Raw genomic sequence first — 27,086 nt, forward strand, 5'->3', positions numbered from 1 at the left:
TCTTCTATAAAAGCTAGAAATACGCCTTCACCTAAAGTTACCCAGGTTTGCAGGTGCTGGGTTTTTAAGGGTGAGTAGTGTTTGCTAAGAAGACAAAGGGCATTATTCTCTCTGCAGTCACCACTAGAAAGTATCCTTTCTGTGAAGAAAATTATAGGCCAGTGCTTCAAAGACATTGCATGGTTAGGCACCCCTACAGGAGACTTTCAGGCTGCAGCAGGCTAGCAATCAACAAATATTTATTCTACATCTGCTGGGTATTCAGCGCCTTTAAAACTTGCAGGGAAACCAACATGCAGTATTTTTTCTAGGGCCAAATTAGTACCTGAGGTCATCCCGTAATGCTAACGGAGACCAGTGGTTCAGTAGTTCTTTTTTTTTTTTTGAGTTGGAGTCTCACTCTGTCACCCATACTGGAGTGCAGTGGCCGCTCCCGGCCACCGCAGCTTCACCTGCTGGGCTCCAGCGATCCTTCCACCTCAGCCTTCCAAGTAGCTGGAACTACAGGTATGCGCTACCACGCCCGGCTAATTTTTGATTTATTGTAGAGATGAGGTCTCACCAAGTTGCCCAGGCGGGTCTTGAACCGGCAGGCTCAGGCAATCCACTCACCTTGGCCTCCCAAAGTGTTGGGATTACAGGCTGAGCCACCGAGCCTGGCCGCCCAGTGGTTCTTTAAGAAATAGGGGATCTATAATATCTCAACTGAGTATGGGGTTATTGATGGAATAGGAAAATGAGACCCAAAGAAGGCTCTGTAAAACTGAACTTGTCAGTTGCCTTCTCCGCATCGCTTCCCTTATGTCTCTCTTAACAGATACCCAGGCCCGTTCCCTAGATGCATACACACACACACACAAACACACACACACAACTGTCATCACCACCACCATCTCTGCTCAGAAATTGGACCTAACTAGATGGTTCAATTCATCAGAATTTTTTTTTTTAAATCATGAGCGCGTTTTAGAAATAGGCAAACATGCCAAGATATATGAATACAAGGATGTGAATGCACAGTATTGTAGAGGAAAGTAGTGGAAACAGCACGCAGCCATCAACCGAGAATTGGCATACTCCCCTAGAGAAAAATCTACCTGTTAGATGTGATGTTTAGATCTTTGGTGGAGGCAGAATGTGAGGGAACATGGACTTGCATGGTACATGTCGTGGCCTATGCAGAAAAGAATAAGACTCTCACTCTTTTGCGGTAAGTTCTCTAATTTTGTTTTATTGATGCAACTGAAAAATCGTATCGGCTCTTTTGACATCTGCATTGCATAATGATGCTTTACCAAGTCAAAAAAAAGCCCTGAATATCTCTGTTATCTAGATGTTAATGCCAAGCTACATCTCTCCTGTGCTGCCTTGAATAATAGGTGATTTCTGCTTCATTTTGTTTTTGTTGCTCAAGCATAAGATGCTGTACTGAATCCTATTAATTTCTCTTATTAGGCAAGATCTTTGTGACTACGGAGTCTTCTGCCAGTGTATTTAACACTCCCTACTAGTTTTGCATCATACAGAGTTGATGCCTATGGCTTTTGTATTTTCTCTTTAGTTCTAAGCTAGCTGGAAGATGATTGAGTTGCAAGAAAAGGAGGAGGGGCTGGGCACAGTGGCTCACGCCTGTAATCCCGAAACTGAGGGACTGAAGGACGGAGGTGAGAGGATTGCCTGAGTCCAGGGGCTCAAGATCAGCCTGGGCAATTCGGCAAGACCTCCTCTCTACAATAAGTTTTAAAAATTAGCCAGGTGTGGTAGTGTATGCCTACTTCCAGCTACTTGGAAGGCTGAGGTGGTAGGATCACCTGAGCCCAGCAGGTTGAGACCACAGTAACCGTGGGTGGTAGAACTCAAGTCTCGGTGACAGAGTGAGAGTCCAACTCAAAAAAAAAAAAAAAAAGTAAAAAAGATTTACAAAAAGAAAAGGAGGAGGGTTCTAGTATCTTGCAGAAGTCTCTTCAAGACTAAAACTAAAAACCTGGCATTTACTATAGTTGTTCTAGGGCAAAATACTTTTTTTTGGGTCTTCATCATTTCATAATATGGTATTTGGCTTAAGGTGACATCATAATGAATGTGAGTAAGTCTCAGATGAAGTCAAGAGTTTCTATCAGCACCCTGTTAGAATCAAAGAGACTCTTTTTTAAAAAATAAAGTTTTTTTATTTTTTTATTTTTTGTTTTTTTAGAGATAGTGTCTTGCTCAGTTGCCCAGACTGGAGTACAGTGATGCAGCCTCCAACCCCTGGACTCAAGTGATCCTCCCACCTCAGCCTCCATGGATCTGGCATACCCAGCTAATTTTTTGGTGGGAGTGTGGGTAGAGATGGGGTCTCACTATGTTGCCCAGGCTGATCTCAAACTCCTGGCCTCAAGTGATCCTCTCACCTCAGCCTCTGAAAGTTCTGGGATTACAAGCATAAGCCACCACACCTGGCCAAAGAAAAGAGATGATTATTTTGCTTTATTTTTAAAAATCATTTTTAAATTGAGGCAAAAGTCACGTAACATAACATGAACCATTTTAAGCTATACATTTCTGTGACATTTAGTACATTCAACATGTTTTGTGACCCTCACCTCTGTCTAGTTCCAGAATATTTTCATGATCCCGAGAGGAAACCTTGGAACTATTAAGCAGTCATTTAATCTTTCTCCCAGCCCCTGGAAACAACTAATCTATTTTCTGTGTCTATGGATTTACCTATATTAGATATTTCATATAAATGGAATCATACAAAATATGGCCTTTTGTATCTGCCATCTTTCATTTAGCATAATACTTTTGGGATTCATCTATGTTGTAGCATGTATCAGTGCTTCATTCCTTTTACAGATGAATATTTTAGTGTGTTTTATTTTTCATTAGAAGCTGGTGTTAACCTCATGGCTGCACACCCACCCCTCATCCACAAAACAACTCCACTCTGTCCAGCTGATTAATCTGTATTCCCTAATGGTTTACACACTTTCTTATCTCATTACATATCCCCATTTCATAGAAGAGGAATTTATTTGAAGCTCACAGTGACAACCCAAGATTGTGGAGTCAGGCTTTAAAACCTTGACTTCTCCCTCTGAGTCTTCGGTTCTTTTTGTTTGTTTTCCTTTTATTAATTTTTATTTAGTTTGAAAATGTTCATGTATAAGTTATTATCTTTCACATTTTAAAGTGCACAGTTCAGTGGTAATGAATTCATTCATATTCTCTTTTACCTTTCATCCCCCCTTCTGCTTCCCTGTCTCGGTCTCTAGTAACCTCCCACTTACTCTTGGATTCTTTTTCTAAAGTTCTTTGCAACGGTGACTTTTCTCTCTTTATGTTAGACATTCATCCAATTCACTTCTCCAGTAGATTTCTGCACTCAGCAAACATCAACTTAGATCCTTTCTCTCATGCAATAGGGAGCTAAGTAAGGATCCTTCCTCTTTTGTTAGGTAGAAGAAGGCACAGAGCGGTTTACTTATCTAAGAATCAAGAGAACTGTCTTAGAGCTAAGACTAGCTCTGACAGAACAGCAGTTTGTTCTGAAATTCACTAAAACATACAGCCTTTTAAAATGCTGAATTATAAGAGACGGCCACTGAGTCTAAGTAATGTGGGAAAGTGAGATCTGAAATAAAATAATTCTATACATGTGCATTCATTAACTTCATCATTTAACAAGAATGAATTGAAGATTCACTCTTGCAGAACTGAAATTAATATATGATTTCGATATTAATATGAAAAAGTCTGGTGGGGAAATTGCTGAGATTTGTCTCGGGGGTTTGTTTGGCTTTTTTAACCACCAGAGTTTAATGTATCAGCTAGCACTTAGGTCTGACCAAGTACCAAATTATTTTTCTTGCTTACATCAGAACTGCTGAAGTCTCATTTTTCGCACATTTCCATCCTTGTTTGTGAGATTTCCTCAGGCCATTTTCCAATGGATTAGAGCATTGGTTTATAATACAACTTCTTTGTGTTTTTCTACTAATTACATATATAATTACCAATATCTTTGGAATTTTTAAGTTTTAATAATATAATGTGACAAGGGATATGAATATTTTTCTTTCCAGGTCTCATGGAATTATCTTCCTCTTTGGTAGCCTTATTTGAAATTTTATTACCAGATCAAAATCTAAATCAGAGTAAAACTTAAATTATGAAACCATTAAAGCTGAGTTACCTTATAAAAATTTTAAAAGAAACACATTTTACTCCAAGCGATTAAGCAAAGTGTGATCTTAGTTAATTATCTTAATGATGATCCTGAAATGTATGTGAGTTTTAAGATCCACCGTGCTGTCAGGGTCAGATGGTAATTCAGTGGATATTCTAAGAAGCCCAAGTGTGAGTCTAGGCATTAGAACAATTTCTACCTTGGCCAATAAAACTTGCAGTTTATGTAACTGTCCTATGGACAATATAGGTTCTCTTTCTGTCTATCCCTACCTCTTCTCACGTCTGGAAGTATTTCGGGGTCTAACCGGCCATTTATAGTTATTAAATTCAGTGGATAAGTATCAGTGTTTAAACTAATTCAGAGGCAATTTCAGAAATCCTTGATACATAGAAATGAGAAATCATTGATGACAAAAACCATCCAGTGAAGGCTTTGGTCTGAGACCATTGATTATCTGGACTGTTCAGAGGCCTGTATTGACGACCTCTGTGGATTTGTGTTTGGGGGTGGGGTGGAAGAAGGAAGAAATTACATTTTATAGCAATGCTTTGGGGAGGCCACTGATGTTAGTTATTTTGTGTCCAAAAGGAAATATGAAAATGGATTTTGTCATATTTGTATATAAAGAGCCTCCTATTTGTGGTCAACCCAGGACCACTACATTTTTATATTATCACATTCTTTTCTGGAACAAAACACAATAGTCGTTTATAATTAAAACCTTTCTAGCAGGAACGCTCCAATCTTCGTCACCCTCACCCAACTGTATTTCAAATAATGTTTAGTAATTTGTCTTGGCTTTTAAAGTCTGTAAAGCATAAGCAATCAGCCTTGCTGAAGATGGAGAAGAAATGTTTTCACAGTTCCACAAATGTTTCTAATTGGCATGAGTGAGTTACTAATGGGAGATAAATTGCCTGGGGTAGGTGTGGGTGGGTGTGTTGTATGAGTGCACACTCACACAGGCACACATGCATGCACGCTTGTGGTGGTAATGACATGTGGGTGTACCTGGGCTTCCCGTGACGTGTCTTGATGCCAAACCCAGCTAAGCAGGAAATGAAAAAGTGCCGAGGGCTGTGCCATGGGCGTAGTGGCCACACTGAGATGGGATGAGGTAGATAGCTGGGTCCCTACCAGGACCGAGATCCCAGGCAGCAAGCCCACCTTGCCATTGGGAACAGTGAACAAGGAGCTTGTAAAATACACAGACCAAATGAAAATGACCCTTATTGACTGAAACCAGCTGTGTGGCAGGCTTCTCACTGCATCTTCCAATTTGCTCTCTCAAACAGGTGAACGGGGTAGAAGATGACAGAAAGTCAGCAGAATCATTTTATCTGTCTTACAGTTGCACCTCAGTAATAGCCTGGTTTTTAGAACTGAAAAATACATATTTATCTGTTCTTTAATTTCTCTCTCTGTCCCTCGCCTTTTCTTGGCATGAGGCAGGATGTTATTTAAAACAAGACACAGTTTAACTTCAAAAAGAAAAAAATCATTCTGCAGAATACAGCTTGGACTCATTTACTGGTCATTTATCATCCTAAGAGAGTGGGGTACAAATATCTATATTTGGTATATTTTAATGATTTACAGTGCAATTGCTCTTGTTGGCACCAGGATATAGAGAAGCAACAGGCTCTTTAGGACTTGGAGAAGTGTCCCAAACTATTTTGAAATGACATAGAGAATATTAAATGTGGCATACACAGAGCGGCTTGATCATCAGTTATCTTCACTCCTTTTTCTCAAATATGATGTAGGCTGATGCTTGGTGGGAAGACTCAACCCAGAGGCCTGGAATTTTCTGAGGGGTGCTTGAAAGTCTTCATATCCACACTTCAGTATTTCTTTTCTCTGCTGCTTTGAAAAAGCTTTGGTTTTATGCATCTTTCATTTTCTTCAGATAGTGAACAAATAACAGTGTGCCTAGCTCTGTGCCTGGCACATAGTCGGAACCCAATAAATATTTGTTGGGTAAATAGATAAGTGGAATGTTATGAGCATTGCTAGCATTTATTGTCTTGGAGTGAAACGTGCAAGAATAGACTTGAGGCAATCAAGTAATTTCCCTTAACAGAACATGCTAATTATTGGCGAGATGAAGATCTGGTGAATAGTATTTATTTGTCAGACTCTATTTGCTCTTAATTAAAGGTGGGAAAGTTGTTTATAGCTTTGAAGGGATGATACTATGACCCACTCCTACACAGCTTTTCAATTTTCCTTGCTACATTTTTAGGAAAAATATATCAAGATAAAAGGTACATGCATTCCTCTTATTTACTTCTGTTTTCTTTTCTCTGTTACCATTTTTTAGAGGGCAGGCAGGGTGTGGATCTGGGAGCTGTTTTGAATGCCTTTTATAGCCTATCTGCCGGCATGACTTTTGGAGTTGATTCTACTAACCTTGATTAATAAAATTATCCTCCCACATAAATACCACCCACAGTGATCCATGATAAAAATGCTATATCCTCATATAAGCCTCAGAAAGTCATTCATTTATACATTCATTCATTCCAAAAATATGAATTCAGTACATAACATGTTCAGACTCTGTGCTAAAGCTGTGAACTTAACACTGAACAAAATTCAACATGTTTCTGCTCTCATGAAGTTTACAATCTGGGATGGTTGATGAATATTAATAGAATAATCATACTAAAAACTATATAACTACGAACTGCATTTCTTAAAAAAGGATTTTGGTTCTATTGGTATCATATAAAAATAGGAATTTATTTAGACCAAGAGACCAGGGAGAACTGTATGAAGGAGGAGACTAGAGCTGAGAGTTATAGAATGTCTGAAAAAAGGGAAAGAGCATTCCAGGCAAGAAGGGTATCCATGGCAAAGGCCTTGTGTCTGCTCCCTCCAGAGACTAAAAGCAGGCTGGTGTGACTGGGTGGAAAAAGCAAGGGCTGATGGGAAGGCAGGCCCATTCCCTGTTGGGACTAAACGTGGACCACATTAAGGGCTTTGACCTTCATCCCCTAAGCATTAGAAAGACTTAAAAAGGTTACAGGAAGTTGGGGCAAGGAGAAGAGACATGTGGCCCTTATCATTTCAGAGTCTTGGGGTGGGGGGAAAATGTATCAATTCTTCATGAATACAACAAGGGAGATGAAGATGGTGAGCCCTGGACAGTCCCTTGCTGCAGGTGAGCGTCCTAGAAATTCTTACCATCCAGCCTCCCCTCCACCAAATCTCAGAAAGAGCTCATTCGGATCTCCAGTTGTGTGCTAAGAAACGCATGCACAGCCAGGCTCGGTGGCTCAACCTGTAATCCGCACCTTTGGGAGGCTGAGGTGAGTGAATTGCCTGAACCCGTGGGTTCGAGACCCGCCTGGGCAACTTGGTGAGACCTCATCTCTACAATAAATCAAAAAACTAGCCAGGTGTGGTAGTGCATGCCTGTAGTTCCAGCTACTTGGAAGGCTAAGGCGGAAGGATCGCCTGAGCCCAGCAGATCGAGGCTGTGGTGGCCGGGAGCGGCCATTGCACTCCAGTATGGGCAACAGAGTGAGACTCCAACTCAAAAAAAAAAAAAAAAAAAAGAAAGAAATGTACGCACATGGCTACTACTGGACCATGTAGCAATGACATCCTGTCAGCTTTTCTAGCACCTTCTCTTTCCTTCTGCCTTCCTTCTTATGTGGCATAACAGAGTTCATTCCTGTTTTTGGCAGAGTGTGATTGGCATGCCTTCTGGCACCTTCTCTCCTAATTTAGAGAACAGGTTTTGGAGGTAGACCTCTCAGCTCCCCAGTGGCTTCGTTTTTCTCCCTAAGCCTTGCAGGGTTGTTCAAGGCTTAGATGACTTGGCACTTGTAACATATAGAACAAGGACTGGCCCGCAGCAAGTGCTCAGTTAAGGCTAGGAATCAATATTAGCTATCTTTACTGATATGGAAAGACATCAACGATATATAGTTAAAAGAATGAAAAGCAGAATACAAGCCTATCATAGAAAGGGCTTGTACAAAGGTATCCTTATAAGTGCTATGCAAATGTCAGAGGACACATGGTGGTTACACCTGAGGAATGGACTGGAGTTTAGGAGTAGAAGGTTAGGTAGGTGGCTCTTACTTTTTCACCTAGTATTCTTGTAGTAGTTGTTTTTGTGTGTGTTTTACTATATATCTGTATACTTTTACAATAAAGAAATTACAGAGAATGCCTTAGAAAGCCCATCTAGCCTGAGCCCATGGGTTCAAGACCAATCCAGGCAACTTGGCAAGACCTCGTCTCTACAATAAATCAAAAATTAGCTGGGTGTGGTAGTATGCACCTATAGTTCTGGCTACTTGGAAGGCTGAGTGGGAGGATCACCGGAACTCGCAGATCAATGCTGGGGTGATGGTAAGCGTGCCACTGCACTCCAGCCTGGGCAACAGATTGAGACTCCAACTCAAAAAAAAAAAAAAAAAGAAAGAAAGTCCATCTATACTATCCAGTATCAGTATGTCAATGACCATAATGATTTCAGCATAACCTTTTAAAATACTTTTTCCATCCTTAAGTTTGGAGATATCATTCAGAAACTTATTGATGCAAAGAACCATATATTTGAAGCTTAGCAATTCACAGGATTGTTACTTCTTTGCTATGCCATAGTCAAAGAAAAGTTTTTTAAATTACATGCCATTATGATTCCAGTATTATAAAATTATTCTAGTTGTTCTTCCATCTCTGCGTGTGCTTACATAGACTTGTCTGGCAATGCCGTTCACCCACCAAATATAAACAACGCATTTGGCTCAGTTGCAGCTGATTTCATTGTACTTTTAAGCATTGCTTACAGTTTTTATAATGAGCATTTTTATAAAAACAATGAAATCATTTCTAAAAATTGCAGATGAGGAGTATTAGTTCACTTTTAGGTTTAGTAGTCAACACAATGCCCAGCATCTCATCTTCCCCAGAGACTGAGAACGCTTCACTTCTTTAATATTATCCCTATGAAGGTAGCTGCTGTGCCGTATCTTTTGCTCATGAAAGAGGCGAGTAGGACTAAGTGGTTGCTGAATCAGGATGTGGAAAATGTTTTAAATGATTATCTAGTAGTAACATATAGTCTATCATTCCTCCCTCTTTTTTTTTTTTAACAAGTGGAAGCTCTTTATGTTTAACTAAAGGTTTTTATTAATTGAATTGGTATTTTTCAATAGTATAACTGGTTGAAAATCATGAATATTGTACAAGGCTAGAGCACGGTAGCTTTGATCATCATGTAAATGCAACTCTTCCTTTGCCCAGTGATGACACACCGCTATCATCAATCAGATAAGAACACAAATCAGGAGAGAGCTTTGAGTCCCTTAGTAAATACTTCATGAAGCCAATGTGAGCTTGCCAATTAGACTATCTCTCTGCATGAGACACATTTCCAAGGAGTAGCTGCATCATACAGTACTTAGCACACTGTGTCCCTTAGGATGGGATGATAATTGCCTGTGTCGAAGAAAGAACAATTTTGAAGAAGCTAAACTGATTACCAGCTGAACCTTTAGAACAGGGTTAGCAAACTATGGCCCATGGGCAAACCCTGGCCCGCTGTCTAACTTTGTATAGTGCATGAGCTAAGAATGCTTTTTACATTTTAAGTGATTGGGGAAAAATATGCAAAAGTAGAATGACATTTTGTGACGTGAAAAGATATGAAATTCATGTTTCCTACCCTTAAATAAAGTTGTATTAGAACACAGCTTGTTGACTCATTTACATACCGTCTAGAGCTATTTTTCCTCCACAGTAGCAGAGATGAGTAGCCGTGACAAAGACTATAAGGCATGCAGTGACAGAAATATTTACTATCTGACTCTTTCTAGAAAAAGGTTTTACTCACCTCTGCTTTGAATTCAGGTACAAGTTACCTGTGTGCATATCTGCTTATCAATGGATGAAGCTTTTGCATTAGAAATATATCGGTCCTCATGAGCAGCCATCAAAGAAGGTGCAATACTCCATACTTACTTTCCTCACTCCCTTCTCAAAGTCAGAAGACAGTGACTGCATGGGAGAAGTAAATTCTCAGGTGGAACTGTGAGAGGGATCATGGGAGCAAACAAAATAGACCTACACATTGCCTCCAAAGGTTAAGGGCTGCTTGTTCTAACTCAAAGCCCTAAAATCATTTTAGTACTCTTCCAACATCTTTTTTTTTTTTAATTTTTTCTTCCAACATCTTAACATTTGAAGTTATATATTCTCTGTGTCTGAGAAAATATATATATTTTTTGAGTTGGCGTCTCACTCTGTCACCCAGACTGGAGTGCAGTAGCTGCTTCCGGCCACTGCAGCCTCGACTTGCTGGGCTCTGGCGATCCTTCCGCCTCAGCCTTCCAAGCAACCAGAACTACAGGCGCACACTACTACGCTCGGCTAACTTTTTTGATTTATTGTAGAGATGAGGTCTCACCAAGTTGCCCAGGTGGGTCTCAAACCTGCAGGCTCAGGCAATTCACTCACCTTGGTCTCCCAAAGCGCGGGATTACAGGCTGAGCCACCGAGCCCGGCTCTGAGAAATATTTTGAGAGGCAAAATCTCTTCTGCTGTGACTCTGAAAATACAGCGCCATGTGAGATAGCGGTGTGTTCAGTGGCATTATCCTATCAAATGGTTCTATTTGGTTTAGACTTGTATTCATCTGTTGATATAATTTCATGAATGATTGGATAGTAGGAAATATCTTTTAGTAGAATGTCTAAATCTAGATAGGATGTCCTGTCCATTTGCTATGACAGTTGAATTAACATTTATAGCTGACATTGAACCTCCTACCTACCACAATATGTAAGAAAATATGAAATTGTACAAAAGCCCTCTTGTTACCAGAAGAAAATGTTAAGTAGAAACATAAAATATTGTAGAGTTGGACATGTGAGTCATTTGGCTTCAAAATCCCTATCGTGCACATGACTGACCTCAGTTGTCCCCTCTTGTTTTGTTCTGTTTCAGAGGTTGAAGGCCGCGTTGACTCACCACCCTGCCACCATGTCAAATGGGAATATGAACACCATGGGACACATGATGGAAATGATGGGCTCCCGGCAGGACCAGACGCCGCACCATCCCATGCACTCGCACCCGCATCAGCACCAGACACTGCCACCCCACCACCCCTACCCACACCAGCACCAGCACCCAGCACACCATCCTCACCCTCAACCCCATCACCAGCAGAACCACCCACATCATCACTCCCATTCCCACCTTCACGCACACCCAGCACATCACCAGACCTCGCCACACCCGCCCCTGCACACCGGCAACCAAGCACAGGTAGACGTTTTCCATGATCTCTTTCCCCTTCTCGTCCTTTTTGTTAACAGTGTGAGCTCTGAACTGGGGTCATTTGCAGCAATCTTGTTCAACAAGCCCATGTCAGTGCTCTAGCTGACATTCTGGGGAGCTCTATTCATTTCTTAGGAGGTAACACCCATAAGACCCTACCAGATCATAATGTCTGTAAGTACTATAGTAAATAATACCAGGTCCAGTCTCTAGGGGTAATCATAAACTTCACGTTCTCTAATTCTGTCTTTGCAGTGTGTTACAATGTTAGCCCCTCAAAAAATAATACAGATGGGAGGAGTAGAATTTAAGCTTGTGAAGAAAGATGTGATTGAAGAATGAGAAAAATGAGTGAATTCTAACCCTGGTTCTAGCTGCTATGTCTCATAACATCATAGAGATTCAATTTTGTCACCTGTAAAATAGAAGTTGAACACAATGGGCAATCTTCTGAGTAACAGTAAATGTTAAAAATCTAAATAATAACAGTTCAAGGCAGACAAAGAAGCTCCACGATGGATGCTAGGATGTAAGGTGCAGTGTAAGTGGTGAAGAGAGGTGACTCATCCCACCAAATGTGAAAAGCGTTGGAGGCAGCAAAGAGAGCCAAGGTCTGTAGATGATCAGACCAAAAGAAAGGCCAAATCCCAGGGGTGGAGAGTCACCAGGAGTGACGGGAAAGAAAGCCAGCATTTAGACTCAACTGAAAGAGGGTTGGGGGACCAGGCAGACGTTATGTCACCCGGAGCCAAGAAGAGAGGCGAGTCCGTGTACCGGAGTGAGTTTTAGTAAGCAGATGATGGGCATGTCCAGGAGCATGTCTGGCCCTAGACACTTTGGATCCTCAAGTAGGATGACCTTCGTCCATCTTCTCCACCCAATCCACACTGCCAGCTTCCGACCAGCTGGGGCAGAATGGTGTTGGAAACTTGGGACCGCCAAATAACACTTATTCACCGTCACGCCGTCGTCGGCTTCTGGAGACAAGACCTCACACCAGGCAGCTTTTTGACCTCTTGTGCCCCCTCCCCTAAAATACACCAAACTTAGACAACCCTCCACAAAATGGGTCAGCCCCTGGCAACTCTCTTAATCTATTCACTAGATAAACTTACTTTTGCAAAGGTCCTTAGAGGTGTTCCTTATAGTAAATAAGCTGAGCTTTAGAATGAGAAAACCTGAATTCTCTGCAAACCTTGCTTGTTGAGTGACTGTGAACAGAAACAATGAACCTGCCTAAAGCTCAGTTTTCCCATCTATAAGTTGGAGGCAATAATAAACTCAGCCCATAGGCTCTTATGAATATTAAATAAGAGAATATTTGTAAAGTCCTTGGTATGGTTTTCAAAACATGTTAGCCATGGCAAATTCCAAACCAAAGTAATAGAAGTTTAGCAATAAAATGCTATCCAAAGCACCTTGTTAGTCACATTTTTAGTCAAATCCCGTACTGGAACATGTATTTAGAAGAGATAAAGAAAACTACAAAGTCAATGTTAGGCAGATTGAGTCACATGTATACTTATGTAACGGGGAAAAGGAGAAATCAAGGTTTGGTTGCCTTTGTGGACAAATTATTTCACAGACAAGTTTAACAATTCTTTTCATATAAAGCCATTCATTAGCTAATTACCAATTAGCCAATTGCCCTGTTTCAAGTCAGTAAGTGGTCGTTTGTATATGCAATTAGTTAATTGCTATTATAATTAGCTGCAGGAACTGTTGCTGTTTTTTCAATTCTCTACTAACAAGGAGACCAGGTTGATTTGAACCAGGTCATTTAGCAGTATTCTAAAGTGCTACTCTTAAATTGTATTAACATGACTGATACTAAGATCTTGTCAATCAGATGATTATCTGAAGAGTAGGAATAGAGTCCACCTAACTCTGTGATTCTAAGATGATTTGGAGTAAATTCTGTCCTTTTGAAATCACAATTCATTAGTTTTGATTAAAATTTTCAGAGCATCTATGCCAAGAGAATTCCATTTTTAAAATAAAATATTAAGTAACAATAATGACCAAGGACACACACTGTGGCTTTAGGGTTGCATTCACTATTTCTCCTAGCTTCTTGCGTTCTTCCTGCAAGTAAGATGTGATTTTAGAATGGTGGTTTCATTACATGGCCACCCAGAAATTCTCTTAACCAACCCACACCTAAAACCCTGAACCTGCACCCTACCTGAAACCACATCGCTTTTCCTTTGGGTGAAGGCATAGGAAAAGTGTCACGGGTTAAAAGTTGGTTGAAGTTAAGGTAGGAGGATGTGAAATTGAAAGAGAGGTCCCTGTAATGGAGATCAACAGTTTTGTTTACTTGAGAGTTTTGTCTAGAGCTGGCAATAAGAGATCATAAATCACCAAAAGAAACCATAAAGGCAAAAAAATTTTAAAAAGCCGAGCAGTTAGCAAGTTCCCTCTTTATGCTTTTCTTTGCAATAGTTAGCTCAGGAGTCAGCATCTGAAATGACACATGCTACATCCTTGCCAATTACAAGCACTATGTCTTCATCAGCCACTCTGATGAGTAAGACCTTCGGCAACTAATTTACTTCGTAATTCCTCTATGATCGAGAGAAGGAAATCACTAATAAACAGTTTTAGAAAATGTTTTTCCTTTAAATAAAATAACTGAGATGCAATTTGACCTCGATCCTGAGCCTGATTCTCTTAGTTAGTCATTTAAGGGTTGATAGAGTTTAGGATTAAAATATATCACCATCATTCAGCCAATGTCAACCAGTAGCATTATTAGTGCAATTACAGTCATTCTGATTGATTTCAATCATAGGGTTGGAATGTGGTCGAAAAGGTTGTTGGGCTTTATTTTTAAAACATTTTGCCTGTTATTCCTGTAGGTTAAATGTCTCTTGTAAAACAGCTTTATAGGTATTACAGTCATAAACCTGAGTGACTGAGAAACGGGAGAGGTGGAAAAAAAGCCACCCTTTATTGAGAATGAAGAAGGAGGAAGGAGTGAAGTGCATTAGGGAAAGCATTAGGTGTCCAGACATATAAAGAGTCAGTCGTAGAAATTTCACAAGGTGCTGTGTGTCTGCCTCATGAGGGGAAATAAAGCTCTATGTGTGGGGGTCTCCAAAAGCTTAGATGTTGCCAAGCCCCGTGCAGACCTTGCAAAGAATCTATACGTATGGTAAAAACTTTTTAATAAAGTGCTTTGCCACTCAGGATTTCCTTCTAAGGTAAAGATATGGGAACACACCACCATTCCTCACCATCTCACACACACAGTGAATAACAGGGGTTAGTGCCACATTGGGCATCGATTTCATGCTTTCAAAGGCCCTGCTTCCCAATCATTAGAAGGTTCTTCTGTAACTTCCTCCACCTTAGTGAGCACTCTGATAAGCAGGTAGACCCACCTGGAGTGTGCAGGTCCAGCTAGTCCTCTGCTGTAAGAACTGTGAAATAGTGAAAATAGGATTTCAACTGTTTCCCAGCATCAGGGGGTTCTTTAGATAGGAGTCAGAGTGCCAGTGATGTCCCAGAGGTGTGTTCCAGGAACAAGGTTTTAACACCATTAGAATGAAAGGAACCCACAACCTTCACAGAGGTTTTTTACAGATGACAGATGACTCATCCATATAGTGACAATAGCCCTGACCTCTCTGTATTCACTCTATGGTCATACACTGACCACTGTTAAGTTTCTAAACACATCTTAAATAAAATAGTTTGGATACTTGAAGGAAGAAAAAAAATGTTTCCTCTCTGATTATTCGGCCAAATGCTTGTCAGGGAAAAATCCATCAGACTACATCTTCTCACAAATCATTCCTCTATCTTCCCTAAATGTCATAGGACAGAGGTCCCCAGCCCCTGGTTACCAGTCTGTGGCCTGTTAGGGACTGGGCCACTGGCAGGAGGTGAGCAGTGGACAAGCACTGCTGTCAGATCAGTAGCGGCATTAGATTCTCATAGGAGCATGAGCCCTATTGTGAATTGCATATGCAAGGGATCTCGGTTGCATGCTCCTTATGAAAATCTAATGCCTAATTATTCCCCTCTGCCCCATCTGTGGAAAAACTATCTTCCACAATACTGGTCCCTGATGCCAAAAAGTTGGGGACCACTGTCACAGAATATAGTTCAGTGATGCTCTTTCTTTTCTTTCATGAGTGTGATTTCATTCATAAAAAGCAAGTTTGATATGCTGACAAAAGCAAGTGACTTTCTATGCTTTGCATTTTAACATGCGCTTGGGGTTTTCTTTTTCCCTCACCCAGCGTGTCCTTCCCTGTTCCCAATCACCTCTCTCTCTGTCCTAGCAGGTTTCACCAGCAACGCAACAGATGCAGCCAACCCAGACAATACAGCCGCCCCAGCCCACAGGGGGGCGCCGGCGAAGGGTGGTAGATGAGGATCCTGACGAGAGGAGGCGGAAATTTCTGGAACGGAACAGGGCAGCTGCCACCCGCTGCAGACAGAAGAGGAAGGTCTGGGTGATGTCACTGGAAAAGAAAGCAGAAGAACTCACCCAGACAAACATGCAGCTTCAGGTGCAGCCCACTGTCTCTTTCCTCAGGGCTCACAGGCCATGTGCACAATTGACATTTCCTGCCCTGGCGGGCGCTTGTTGACCTAGTAATACCACACACTTAGCCCACAGAGGAACTGCAGACCTACTCCTTGAGTTGTATGAGTTCTGGGACACTCTGCACAACAAAATAAACCATTCCATTTGGGGTTTTTTTCCCCCTTAAGCTGATGTCCTGCTCTGTCGCTCAGACTGGAGTGCAGTGGCACAATCACAGCTCACCGCAGCCTTGACCTCCTGAGCTCAGGCAGGCAATCCTTCCGTCTCAGCCTCCTGAGAAGCTGGGACTACCGGCACTTGCCACCATGCCTGGTTACATTTTTTGTAGAGAGGAGGGCTCACTGTGTTCCCTAGGCTCGTTTTGAACTCCTGGGCTCAAGCAATCCTCCCACCTTGGCTTCTCAAACTGTTGGGATTATAGGCATGAGCCACCATGCCCAACTAAACTTCTGTTTTCAATCAATCAGCCTACAACCTATAGATGAAGAGGAAGGACCTATTCAACTAAGTTTTAGGGCTGGGAGCACAGGCTTTAATCAAACAGAGAATTAACGCCGGTTCAGCAATTACTTTCTGTGTTCACTTCTCTGGCTGTCTGTCTCCTCGTCTATAAAATGGGAATAATAACTTTACAGAGTTTTTAGGAGGAATAAATAAACTACTGTCTCTAAAGCAGTTGCACAGTGCCTGCACATAATAAATCTTCAACTGAAAAATAACTGTCTATATTCATGAGGTTGAGGGGGTCGCTTTGGCTTATACTTGATTACCTGTATTCTTACTTAATGGAAGAAAGGAAGGTTTATGGTTTTGTTTTGCTCTGAAAGAAAAGTCACATTACGGTCCCATTTTCTAACTCAGCAAGATTCTTACATGATTTTTGCTTTTTATGAATGGCTTAACTGGGGACATCTTACAATGAAGTCTGAGAGAAAAGGAAGAAACTCCAATACCCAAAGCAGACTTTGTGGCATACACATGATGCAGTGCAGGGCATTTGTCCTAACGCACAAAAAAAGGGTGCACTATTTACCAGCAGGAAAAAAGGCAATTAAAGAGATTTGTGACAAAGAGTCCAGGGTCAAAAATAAGAGTTGAGTATGAGCCAGGCGTGGTAGCTCATGCATGTAATCCCAGCACTTTGGGAGACAGATACAAGAGGATTGCCTGAGCCCAGGGTTCAAGACCAGCCTGGGCAACTCGGCAAGACCTCGTCTGTACAATAAAAAAAAATTAGCCGGGCATAGTGGCACACACCTGTAGTTCCAGCTACTTGGGAGGCTAGGCAGAAGGATTGCCTGAGACCAGCAGATCAAGGCTGCAGTGACTGTGAGCGTACCACTACATTCCAACCTGGGTAACAGAGTGAGACTCCAACTCAAAAAATAAAAAAATAAAAAGAGTTGTGGAGGGTATCCTAGTGCTTCCACAAACTGAGAGAAGGACCAAAGAGAAAAGGGTGGGGAACAAACTTCCCATATAAGGAGACTCTGTACCTTCAAAGATCACCTTCATCCTCATACGGCAACTGGTTCTCTGTGCATCCTTAGAAAGGAACAATTAGGGTGCTAAATCCCCAAAGCTTTTGCATATTCACTCCTATTAAATGGAATGACTTGGGCATTCAGTGTACAAGTTGCAAGCATTCAAGGAAAGTCAGTTCTGTAGGGTCTGAATTTCATAATTTATGGATATTCACTTTTTCCTCTAAATGTGTCATTCTTTTGGGGATAGATATGAACAAGAAACTGGAAAACATGTCTCAGATGTGGGTGGGGGAATAAGATAATGATTATCATATTATTACCATTAATTATAAAAGATAATGATTCCTCCACAAGTGTGTATTTACAGGAAAGTTGGGATTGTCTCTTATTACTCCTTCCCCCATCTGTCTGTTGTTTATAGTATAGTGTCTACACTTAGTAACTATTTGTTGAATAAATGAATGAATTCTCCATCACTGGAGTGTCCAAGAATTGGCTGCCTGACCACTTGGCAAGGATGTGATTGCAAGGAGTCAAGCCACAGAGGAATGGCTGGACTCAGACATCTCTAAAGTCGCTTCTAGAATCTGGTAGGCAACAGTAGTATGTGAGAAACTTTTAGATAGAACATGTATAAACATTTTAATATTAATAGTCATTTTAATTTTGATGTGCATTGAAAATGTAATTAGAAAATCAAGTGTGCAGTTTCACAGATGTTAGTAAGAACAAGGCTAAATCATTAAAAATTGAGTTAGTTTTCACAAACATGCCAAATAAATAAAAATTCCTCTATATGTGGACCTACAAATATTGCAGCAGTTTGTTCTGCACTGAGGGAACCCCAGGAGTTTGTTACCAGTTCCGAGGTGTAGGTTTCCTCAGTCATGGCACCACTGACTTTTGGGCTCAACCATTCTTTGTTGTACCCTGTGCACTATAGCATAATTAGCAGCATCCTTGTCCTCTACTCACTATATGTCAAAAGCAAAACTTTTAGTTGTGACAACCAAAAATTCTCCAGACATTGTCAAGTGTCCTGTGGTTAAAGGTAGGGAGTAAAATCGGTCTCCTGGTTGAGAACCAGTGCCTTAGATAAAGGAGCCATGAACACCAGCTGACACATATCAGAGGCCAATAAGTCTCTAAATCAGTTTTAACTAAAATGAATCCTTGCAGAATTATTCTAGGGTATTAGCTGATCCTGGAGCATGAAGACATGGAGGGGTCTTAGCAGAGAGGCAGGGAAGCAAAGATGCCAGTTGACTTTGAGGTGTTTGTGACTTGGCACATGCATATTTATCATTGCTTTTGCAAGACATGGGATAAATTTACTCTTTGCTAAATCCTAATCCATTGATTTCTTTTTTACATTTCTTTGGAGCCAAATGGCTAAGGCAAAGGGATACTAGAACTCTAGCTCCCCCAAACAAAAAAAACAAAAGAAAACAAAATCCTACTGAGTCCATGTAAAAGGCACCGATATTTTTGGTTGTTAAAGCAAAGCAGTGCCCAAGGAACAGACAGTCTCTGAAAAGACTAAATTGTTGATGTTTTTCAACCACTACTTTGCTTCAGTGGGACGGAAGCCACAACTGTTTGGTGTTTTCTGTGGTGCTGAGTGTTCTGCCTCACGTCCTGTGATGCTGGAGAGGGTGCTGAAGATTCTGCCACCTTTGAATGACCCTTTCCCTCTCACTGAATCTTTGTCAAAAGAAAAAGGTGTCTCTCTTGAGGCTGGTCTACTGAGCCAAATTTTAAGTAAACAAAAATGGAAGGTGCTAAGCAAACAAACTCCAGCCAAACAGAATATCCACGGTCTGGATGGCCAGCTGCCACTTTTGAGCTGTTTTCCAGCATAGAACCTTCTAGTTAGGCGGCAGAGTTTCAGATTGGAAAAACCAGACCTAAGAAGAAAAAATCCAACTCCCAGACTTCGTTTCCTAGTCTCACAATAAATCTCTGCCCAAAGAGGTCAGCACAGGTATGGGTATTGGTGGAAACATTAGAAACTACCCAATCTGACATCTCATAGAAGGAGAAACTGAGGTTTGGGGAAGTGACGAGTCCTCCCAAAAGTCCCACAGTCAGTTTAGGAGCAAAATGGGGAATTAAGCAAGTCTCCTGTTTGGCCTAGCCCACTGCTTTGTGACCTTTCATTTTAAAAAGTCCATGAGCTAAAAGAATCCATGTTCTTTTTGTTTGATACAGTGACCAAGATTGGCTCTAAATTCATCCACCGCTGATGTGGTACTCAGTAGACCACTTGTGTTCAGTAGAGGATATGGAAATCATCTAGTCACCCATGGAAATAATTGCTTTTCTTTTTTAGTGCAAAGACACATGGTCTAAGTTGCTGCTGAAATTTTAGACATATGAGCCCAGGTCTGGGATTTGGCAAGAGAATAGGCCAGATGGGAACTGTTGCTTGACAAATTGAAAGTCCTTTGTTTCAGAGCGAACCAAACCTCGTCTCAGCTAATCTACAAAAAAGAAGGGGGAGTTGATTGTAGGACCCATTTTGATAATTATTTTTTTGGCACAAACTACTGCTTACACTAAAAAGCATTCTGTATTTATCATATAACTAAATGATGTCTCCAAAGCTGAAAACAGTAAATGTAGCTGTTAGGGACTTCTTGGAGTGCTTGTTTAAAGTATATTATTGTAGTATTGAATATCTCTGTAGAGTGCTTGCTACTTTATCCTAAGACAAACTTATGGGCTTAAAAATACATCAATTCAACTACATCTATCCTCTAGCAGTCTCTAAATGGCCAACTACTTTGGAGTAGTAAATTCAAATTAGTTTTGAAAAATGGAAGAAAAAATGAAGAGTTGATTTCCATAAGAGAATCAATACATAGTATTAATACTTTGCTTTTACAAAGTACTTTTAGATGGAGACCTAGAATTATTGCTATAGTAGGTACACATACATAGTGGGTACAATATTACTATGTAGACATTTTGTAAAAAGAAATTCATGATTTTCCTCAATTTATAAAACAAAGTGATCCAGAGTAAGAAAATGTCTCCCAAAGTCCGGCTTTTATTTCCCTGCTAGACTTAATGGACCATATTTGATTTCTTTTATCATTTTGAAACATTTGCTATCTGGTTGTTCTCTTGCAAAATGAATTCAAGGTGATTCTACTTTTCCTTGAAAAAAGATTCTTACTTAAAATACACCCTAGCATTTGTGCATTTTCCATATTAATCAGTCTTTCGATATGGAATCTTTAAGATAAGTATGCGAGTGCATAGTACATAGTTCATTCTTCTCTCTCCAGAGCAGAGATTTTTTTTATCTTTCTTAAACCAAAGACCCCTTACAGAATCTGATGAAGGCTCCACACACTCTATCTCAACAACATGAACATATACACGGACATAGGAAATTTGGCTCTAAAATGAAATTATAAATGTTGCTTTGCAATCTGCCCTGATAAAATTTGGAAGCATAAGAGGTGCTAAAACAAGCTCTCTAATAAAATATAAGACCTGCAATATAAGCATATTTGAGAATGTCAAAAGTAGTTAACAAATAAAAATCAAGACTGAATTCTTCATTAAATAATTGAGCAGCCTTCTCAAAAAAAAGGCAACACAGAATCACTCATAGAATAAAAACGCTTTCTGGAAGGCACTTAAAAAACTAGTTCAACCATCCTGTTTTACACTTTGTTGGTATGGCAATTCGGGAACTCAAACTCTATTAAATATTCTCAACCCCCTGTTGCAAGTTTCTTTTCTCTTTTTCTTTTCTTTTTTCTTTTTTTGAGTTGGAATCTCACTCTGTCACCCAGGTTGGAGTGCAGTGGCACAATCATGGCTCACCACAACCTCAACCCACTAGACTCAGGCAATCCTTCTTCCTCAACTTTCCAAGAAGCTGGGACTAGAGGTGTGCACCACCACACCTCGCTAATTCTTTTGTAGAGATGAGTTCTCACTATGTTGCCCAGGTTGGTCTCAATCTCCTGGCCTTAAGTGATCCTCCTACCTCGGCCTCCCAAAGTGCTGGGATTACAGGCGTGAGTCACCGTGCCTGGCCTTGAGAGTTTCTTTTCCTGCTGGATGCTGCCCCATGAATTTCTGTGGCTTCGGTGAATATTAAACCTTTATTTAGTCCTTACATTATCATGGTTATATGTGTATGTTCTAAACAAGAGACTGATTGCTCTTCCCTACTTAGGATATTAATTCATATTTTTTGTCAACCATAATATGGCTAAAAAACATAACTCCTAACACATTCCATTAAGCATATCCATATTCACTTACACATATATCTTTAAGTGATGGTCAGTTGTCACAACAATCTCTGGATTCTACATCTTTACAGGCCCTCACAACTCTCAAGGCTTTGGTCTCCATACTTAAAACATACTGATTTATTAGTAAAGTGTTTTTTGCTGTTCATAGACACAATGCCACCAAAATCATATACTTTGTATGGGTCTTTAGTGATAGGTCAGAACACCACATGGACTGTTCAGAGCTGTGATTATTGCTGTTTCATAGTAAGAAAGTCTTATGGAAGCAAAAAGTTTATTGTGAAACCGTTTGGGGTGTGCCAAGTATGCTAGGCAGTTAGCTTCTTGATAATGTAGAAACCCAGAGAACGGAATTGAGAGTGTTTTCTTAAGGAAGAGGTGATGAACACTTTGTGCCCAGGAGACAGAATACTTCCTAGGAAGGGAAGGGGTCTGCTGTCCAGGAGAGTAGGGAAAAAAGGAGCCTAAATTCAATGTCTCCAAGATGACCACCAGGCAGGATTTTTTTTTTTCTTTCAAAAGTATAAGAGAGCCCAATTTGATTTTTAATAAGTTCCTTGCTTGTTGTTTTCCAGGTCACGGTAGAAAAGTATAGATTCACTAGAAATTGGAACATATTCCATTTTCTAAGATCCATTGTCTGCATTATCTGCAGCTGAGATTCACTTTCACCCAGGGTGCTAGGTGTCAGGCAGTTGTGATTTCAGAAAATTATTTCTGTTGTCCAAGTACAAAAATATGACATTTCATTCTGGAGAATGAAATTTACTTCCTTTTTTGTTTTGTTTTTAACTGGGGATGGCTTTCTTATAATGGTTTAAAAGTGACTTTCTTTTATATATACTATTTTAAGCAGAACGGGAACTGAGATAAAAAGGAAAACTGTCTGAATTTAGAGAGGCATAAAATCAGAGATGAAAGAGTTAGTGTTTACGGCTAAAATAAATTGTCCTATAAATAAAATTGTCCCACTGACCCTGGAATTGACAGGGTCACTTTTGACTTCGACAAAGCCCTTTATCAATCACACTCATTTGGAGGTGGGAGGTGCAATTTGCCTTCATGAATGTTCTCAGATTTAAGAGCAATTTCCCTGTTTAAGTGATTGATTCATCATTAAGGCTAATTTCCCAAATAGGCATTTTTATTTTGTAAAGATCAAGTTTGAAGGAGAACAGGAAAAGTTTTTGCAGATGAGGTTTTTATTATTTTTCTATGAGTGTTACTCAATATGTAGTTGCTTGTAATGTATTTTACAAAGGAAACTGGAAATGGAGAGATTCTTTAAAACAGGTTTTAATTTTTTTTAGAATAACTTCTGGAATCCCGAACTTACTTTCCTAGGTGATAAATACATGCCTGAAAAGCCAAGTTCATATTGAAAGTGTAGCTATGACTTAATGACAGCAGTTATAACCACCCTTTTTTGTGAGCATGTGTTTGTAAAGTTTCCTACCTATAAAGTATAATGTCCAGCAGCCACAAATGAACCTTGCCCAGAGAGTATTATTTATCACAATTTTAAAAAAATGACTCATTCAGGATAGCATTATGTTTACAGTTTCCTTTTATCAAATGGAAGCACCTTGCCCCCCCCATTTATTGTACATTCATATTTGTAAACAATGGGTGCCAAATACATTATTCTATAAAACCATGAGTATACCTTTGGGAATCACTACATAAAGTACAGATATGAGGCACTTATATGAGTAAATAAGAACAAAAAAAATCCTGATGTTGAAGGAGGAAAGAGTTTATAGACTGAAGTTAGCCAAACTAACTAATGAACTTATCAAATTAATTTAATAATGACCCAAAATTTTATTGTCTCTTGCCTTCCTGGGCTGATGCCTTCCCACCAATAGATGAGCCACACTTGTGCCATGTGTTTCATGTCTCCTGGTCAGTGGGCATCAGGCAGGTGGACATTCTCTTCTAAAAAGTAGCCAATGTGGAACTTCTTTGGGGAAATCTGATGGTAAATGAGTCAGCTTATTCTGACTGCATTTCAGCTTGAAGCCACAAAACCTACCTCATAATTCTTCTTAGTGTGTGTCTCGCATTCACCTTCTTCTCATACTGAATGTCAGCCTGAGCTGGTGAAGTTTAGGATAGCTAAATTTATTGATTGTTTAGTACATACTAGGCATCGATCTACAGGTTTTTCATCTATTCTCTCATTTAATCCTTATAGCAACCTAAAGAGTTTTATACTATGTTTATCCCATTTGATACACGAGGTTGCTAGAGCTCAGCTGGTTGATGTTACCTCATTGGGTCACACAGTAAGTGTGGGGAGGAAGGGGATTCTCACCTGGATCCAAAGCCCATCACCCAAGGATGTGTGCTAGTCTTTTAATAGCTTTCAACTCTTGAGTTAAAACCAAGTCTCTTCAGAAAGTGCCTCATAAGTGTGAGGGCCAGAGTGAAGGCAGGTGACACATTTTCAGGTCAAGCCCACTAAATAATATTCTTAATGTCATCCAGACGTAACAGAAAAGAAGAGTTTGCCAATTTCATCGTTGAAAGTGCAAAGGGTTTTGGGTTTGGACTCTCTGGTCTTCTCAACATGGCTTTAATACGTCTCTTTCCAGAATGAAGTATCTATGTTGAAAAACGAGGTGGCTCAGCTGAAACAGTTGTTGTTAACACATAAAGACTGCCCAATTACAGCCATGCAGAAAGAATCACAAGGATATCTAAGTAAGTCACCGACTTTTTTGCTTTTTTAGTGTCCAATTTTTTTGCCATTAATTTTGCATTGGATTTTATTGAAAGGGCAAAAGTTAAGTGTAGATTTCACTCCCAGGCATTTCTGGAAGAATTCTTGAGTAGCTGCCAGACTACTTTACCAGGGAGACCCCTCTTTCCTGACCCCTATCTAACACCATGCCCACCACTTCCTGGCTCCACCTTCCCTGGCATTTCAAATGTAAGATCCTATCAAATTCTTTTTGTTAGCCGATAAAAAAAGAGCCTGCTGGAGCCCAGTTACTGGTGGCCTAGCGTCACCTTGAGAAATCCGTGGGCTGGGAAATAAGCCTTGGGTGAATCACATGCAGTGCCTCAGGTTAAATGGCATGTTACCCACCTAGCTGAGACGCTAGTGATCTGGCCTCAGTTTACCAATAAACTGGACCTCACTTTCTGCACCCGGGATGGCAACAGGTTAAACGTTAATTGAGTAGGGAATGGGGGGAGGAGCAGGGATTCACGGCTGAAGGTCAATTTATTTTCAAATAATTTTTTAGATTGAGCAACACAGACTCTCCCACCACATGTGAGTATTTTTCCACATTTGATATATGGATGGCTATTTGAAAAAGCAAGATGGGGAAGTTCACAAACCAGAACTCAAACACATCAAATCATTTTACTGATCTAGAAAGCATGGCTTTGCTCGTAGCTGTAATCTGGGAAGGCATAGCTTTGTGACAACAGTGTAAAAGAACGTTTTGAAATTAACTTCCGAAAGAAAACATGCGAAACTCTTCTATTTCAAGTAAATGTCTAGTGCTACTTTTCTGAGGTGTCCGCAAGTCCACACAAGAAAGAGCCATATTGGTGTATGTGTGTGTGTGTGTTTTTTCCTAGGTCCGGAGAGTAGCCCTCCTGCAAGTCCTGTCCCAGCTTGTTCCCAGCAACAAGTCATCCAGCATAATACCATCACTACTTCCTCGTCGGTCAGCGAGGTCGTAGGAAGCTCCACCCTCAGTCAGCTCACCACTCACAGAACAGACCTGAATCCGATTCTTTAAAATGCAACTGTCAGATCTGGCCTTCAAGAAGAGCAGTAGCCTACCATGCGTCCTTTCTTTTAAGGGCATTTTTAGAATTAACTCAGACCTGGAAGACTCCTCAGCCCTTCAAAGACTGGCTTTCATTTTTATAGTTATTATGGAAATGTTGTCTTTTATACTTTAGTTATATAAGAAAAAGGGAGTTATGCAATTAATATCTATCAGCTTGGGAAATGCTTGGTGCTTTTCTCCAATTTTCTGGTACCAGTTACTTGTTTATAAACTGAACCTTTTCTGTATATAGTCATGGTTTCATTCTGATCAGTCCCAACCTTTGCCTGAAACATCGAATCTTGTTAAACCACAGCTTTTAGCCAAAATGAGGCATACCTGGATGTCAAGTAAGACAGACCCGAGGTAACTGGTAAGAAATCTGATGGCATCATAACTCATGTTGAGTTTGCACTGTGATGTCACCAGAATCCCAGATTAACACACAGCCTTTCCCACCACTTTGTTTTTTCTCACTATAAAAAGTGAAAAGCTCCATCAATGTCCAAATGAAACCACCATCGGCCTTTTCTCCTCCTCTTGGCCCCGTTGCTCAAATGCCTAGTCTACATCTCCACGTTTTCTTGGGCTCCCTGTCTACTTTTCATTGTGACTTTCTGGTTTTATTTTTTTTTTCCCTTTAGCATTGCATGTGAAGAAGGAAAGAAAAAAAGCAAACCTCAAAAATGTGGACCTAGCCGTGGCTTCCCTCGCCTGTCACCCATATCTGGAGTTCATTCAACTCTTGCTTTTCACAAAACAGTAACCAGGAGATGTGTAATGTGCCTGATTTAATGTTTTTAATAATCAGAGCAAATAAAAGGTGGTTCAGTTATAGGTGAAGCACTGTTGAATGCCAGCTGGGGAGACACGAGGGAAGGGAGCTTTGTAAGCCTTGATTGTGAAAGTCCAAATTATGATGCGAGGCTATAACACCACACCCTTGAATTACAACTGGTTTTATACAGCCTGTCTATAATGTTGAAAATTCACATACTATGTAATAATTCAGAAGGGCTCTATTCACTACACAGATTGCATTGTTCAGTCATCAGCTGCTAATAGCCTAAGATTTATTATTATTATTATTTTCTTAAGCCCATGGAACCGGCCTTGCTGTTCTGGAGGGTGAAAGTAGACTAACTACTGGAGGAACAAAGAGCAAGAAAACCTGGTGTTTCCAAAGGAGTGCATTCAGCCTCCCATGGCAGTCAAAGCGCTCTCTGGCTGCTGACAGAATTCCATGGATGTGGCACAGGCTACTCTACTCTTCTGAATAATTCTGATTTGCATTTTCAACAACTGACATGAACTTGCCCATTATAAAAAGCAGATAGTCCCTGAACCACAGTCGTGCCTCCTTGGAACAAGCCATTCTACTGTGCTAATGTTTTAATATCACATCTCACAAATAGCAGGGGCTAATGCTTCTCCCTAGCAGTCTAGGCAGGTGCTGGCGTTTCATCTCCATTTGAATGCTTGACC

At 40.4% G+C, this 27,086-nt stretch overlaps 1 protein-coding gene across 2 annotated transcripts in view; it reads left to right on the forward strand.

Moving 5' to 3' along the window:
• Positions 1–26,266, forward strand: part of CREB5 (cAMP responsive element binding protein 5) — a 427,090-nt gene extending 400,824 nt beyond the window's left edge. Inside the window, exons 8-11 of one of the 2 annotated variants that reach the window (XM_021719003.1) lie at positions 11,144–11,467; positions 15,775–16,002; positions 24,405–24,513; positions 25,405–26,262. In XM_021719003.1, coding sequence (XP_021574678.1) covers positions 11,144–11,467; positions 15,775–16,002; positions 24,405–24,513; positions 25,405–25,568 — 825 coding nt within the window. In that variant the 3' untranslated portion in view covers positions 25,569–26,262. Of the gene's footprint in view, positions 1–11,143; positions 11,468–15,774; positions 16,003–24,404; positions 24,514–25,404 lie in introns of both variants that reach the window. The other variant, XM_008070926.1, reaches the window with a different exon arrangement.
• The last annotated feature ends 820 nt before the right edge of the window (positions 26,267–27,086 follow it).

This window comes from Carlito syrichta, unplaced genomic scaffold (genome assembly GCF_000164805.1).
Source record: "Carlito syrichta isolate Samal-C Ts95f unplaced genomic scaffold, Tarsius_syrichta-2.0.1 Scaffold314063, whole genome shotgun sequence".
Taxonomy (NCBI): Eukaryota; Metazoa; Chordata; class Mammalia; order Primates; family Tarsiidae; genus Carlito; species Carlito syrichta.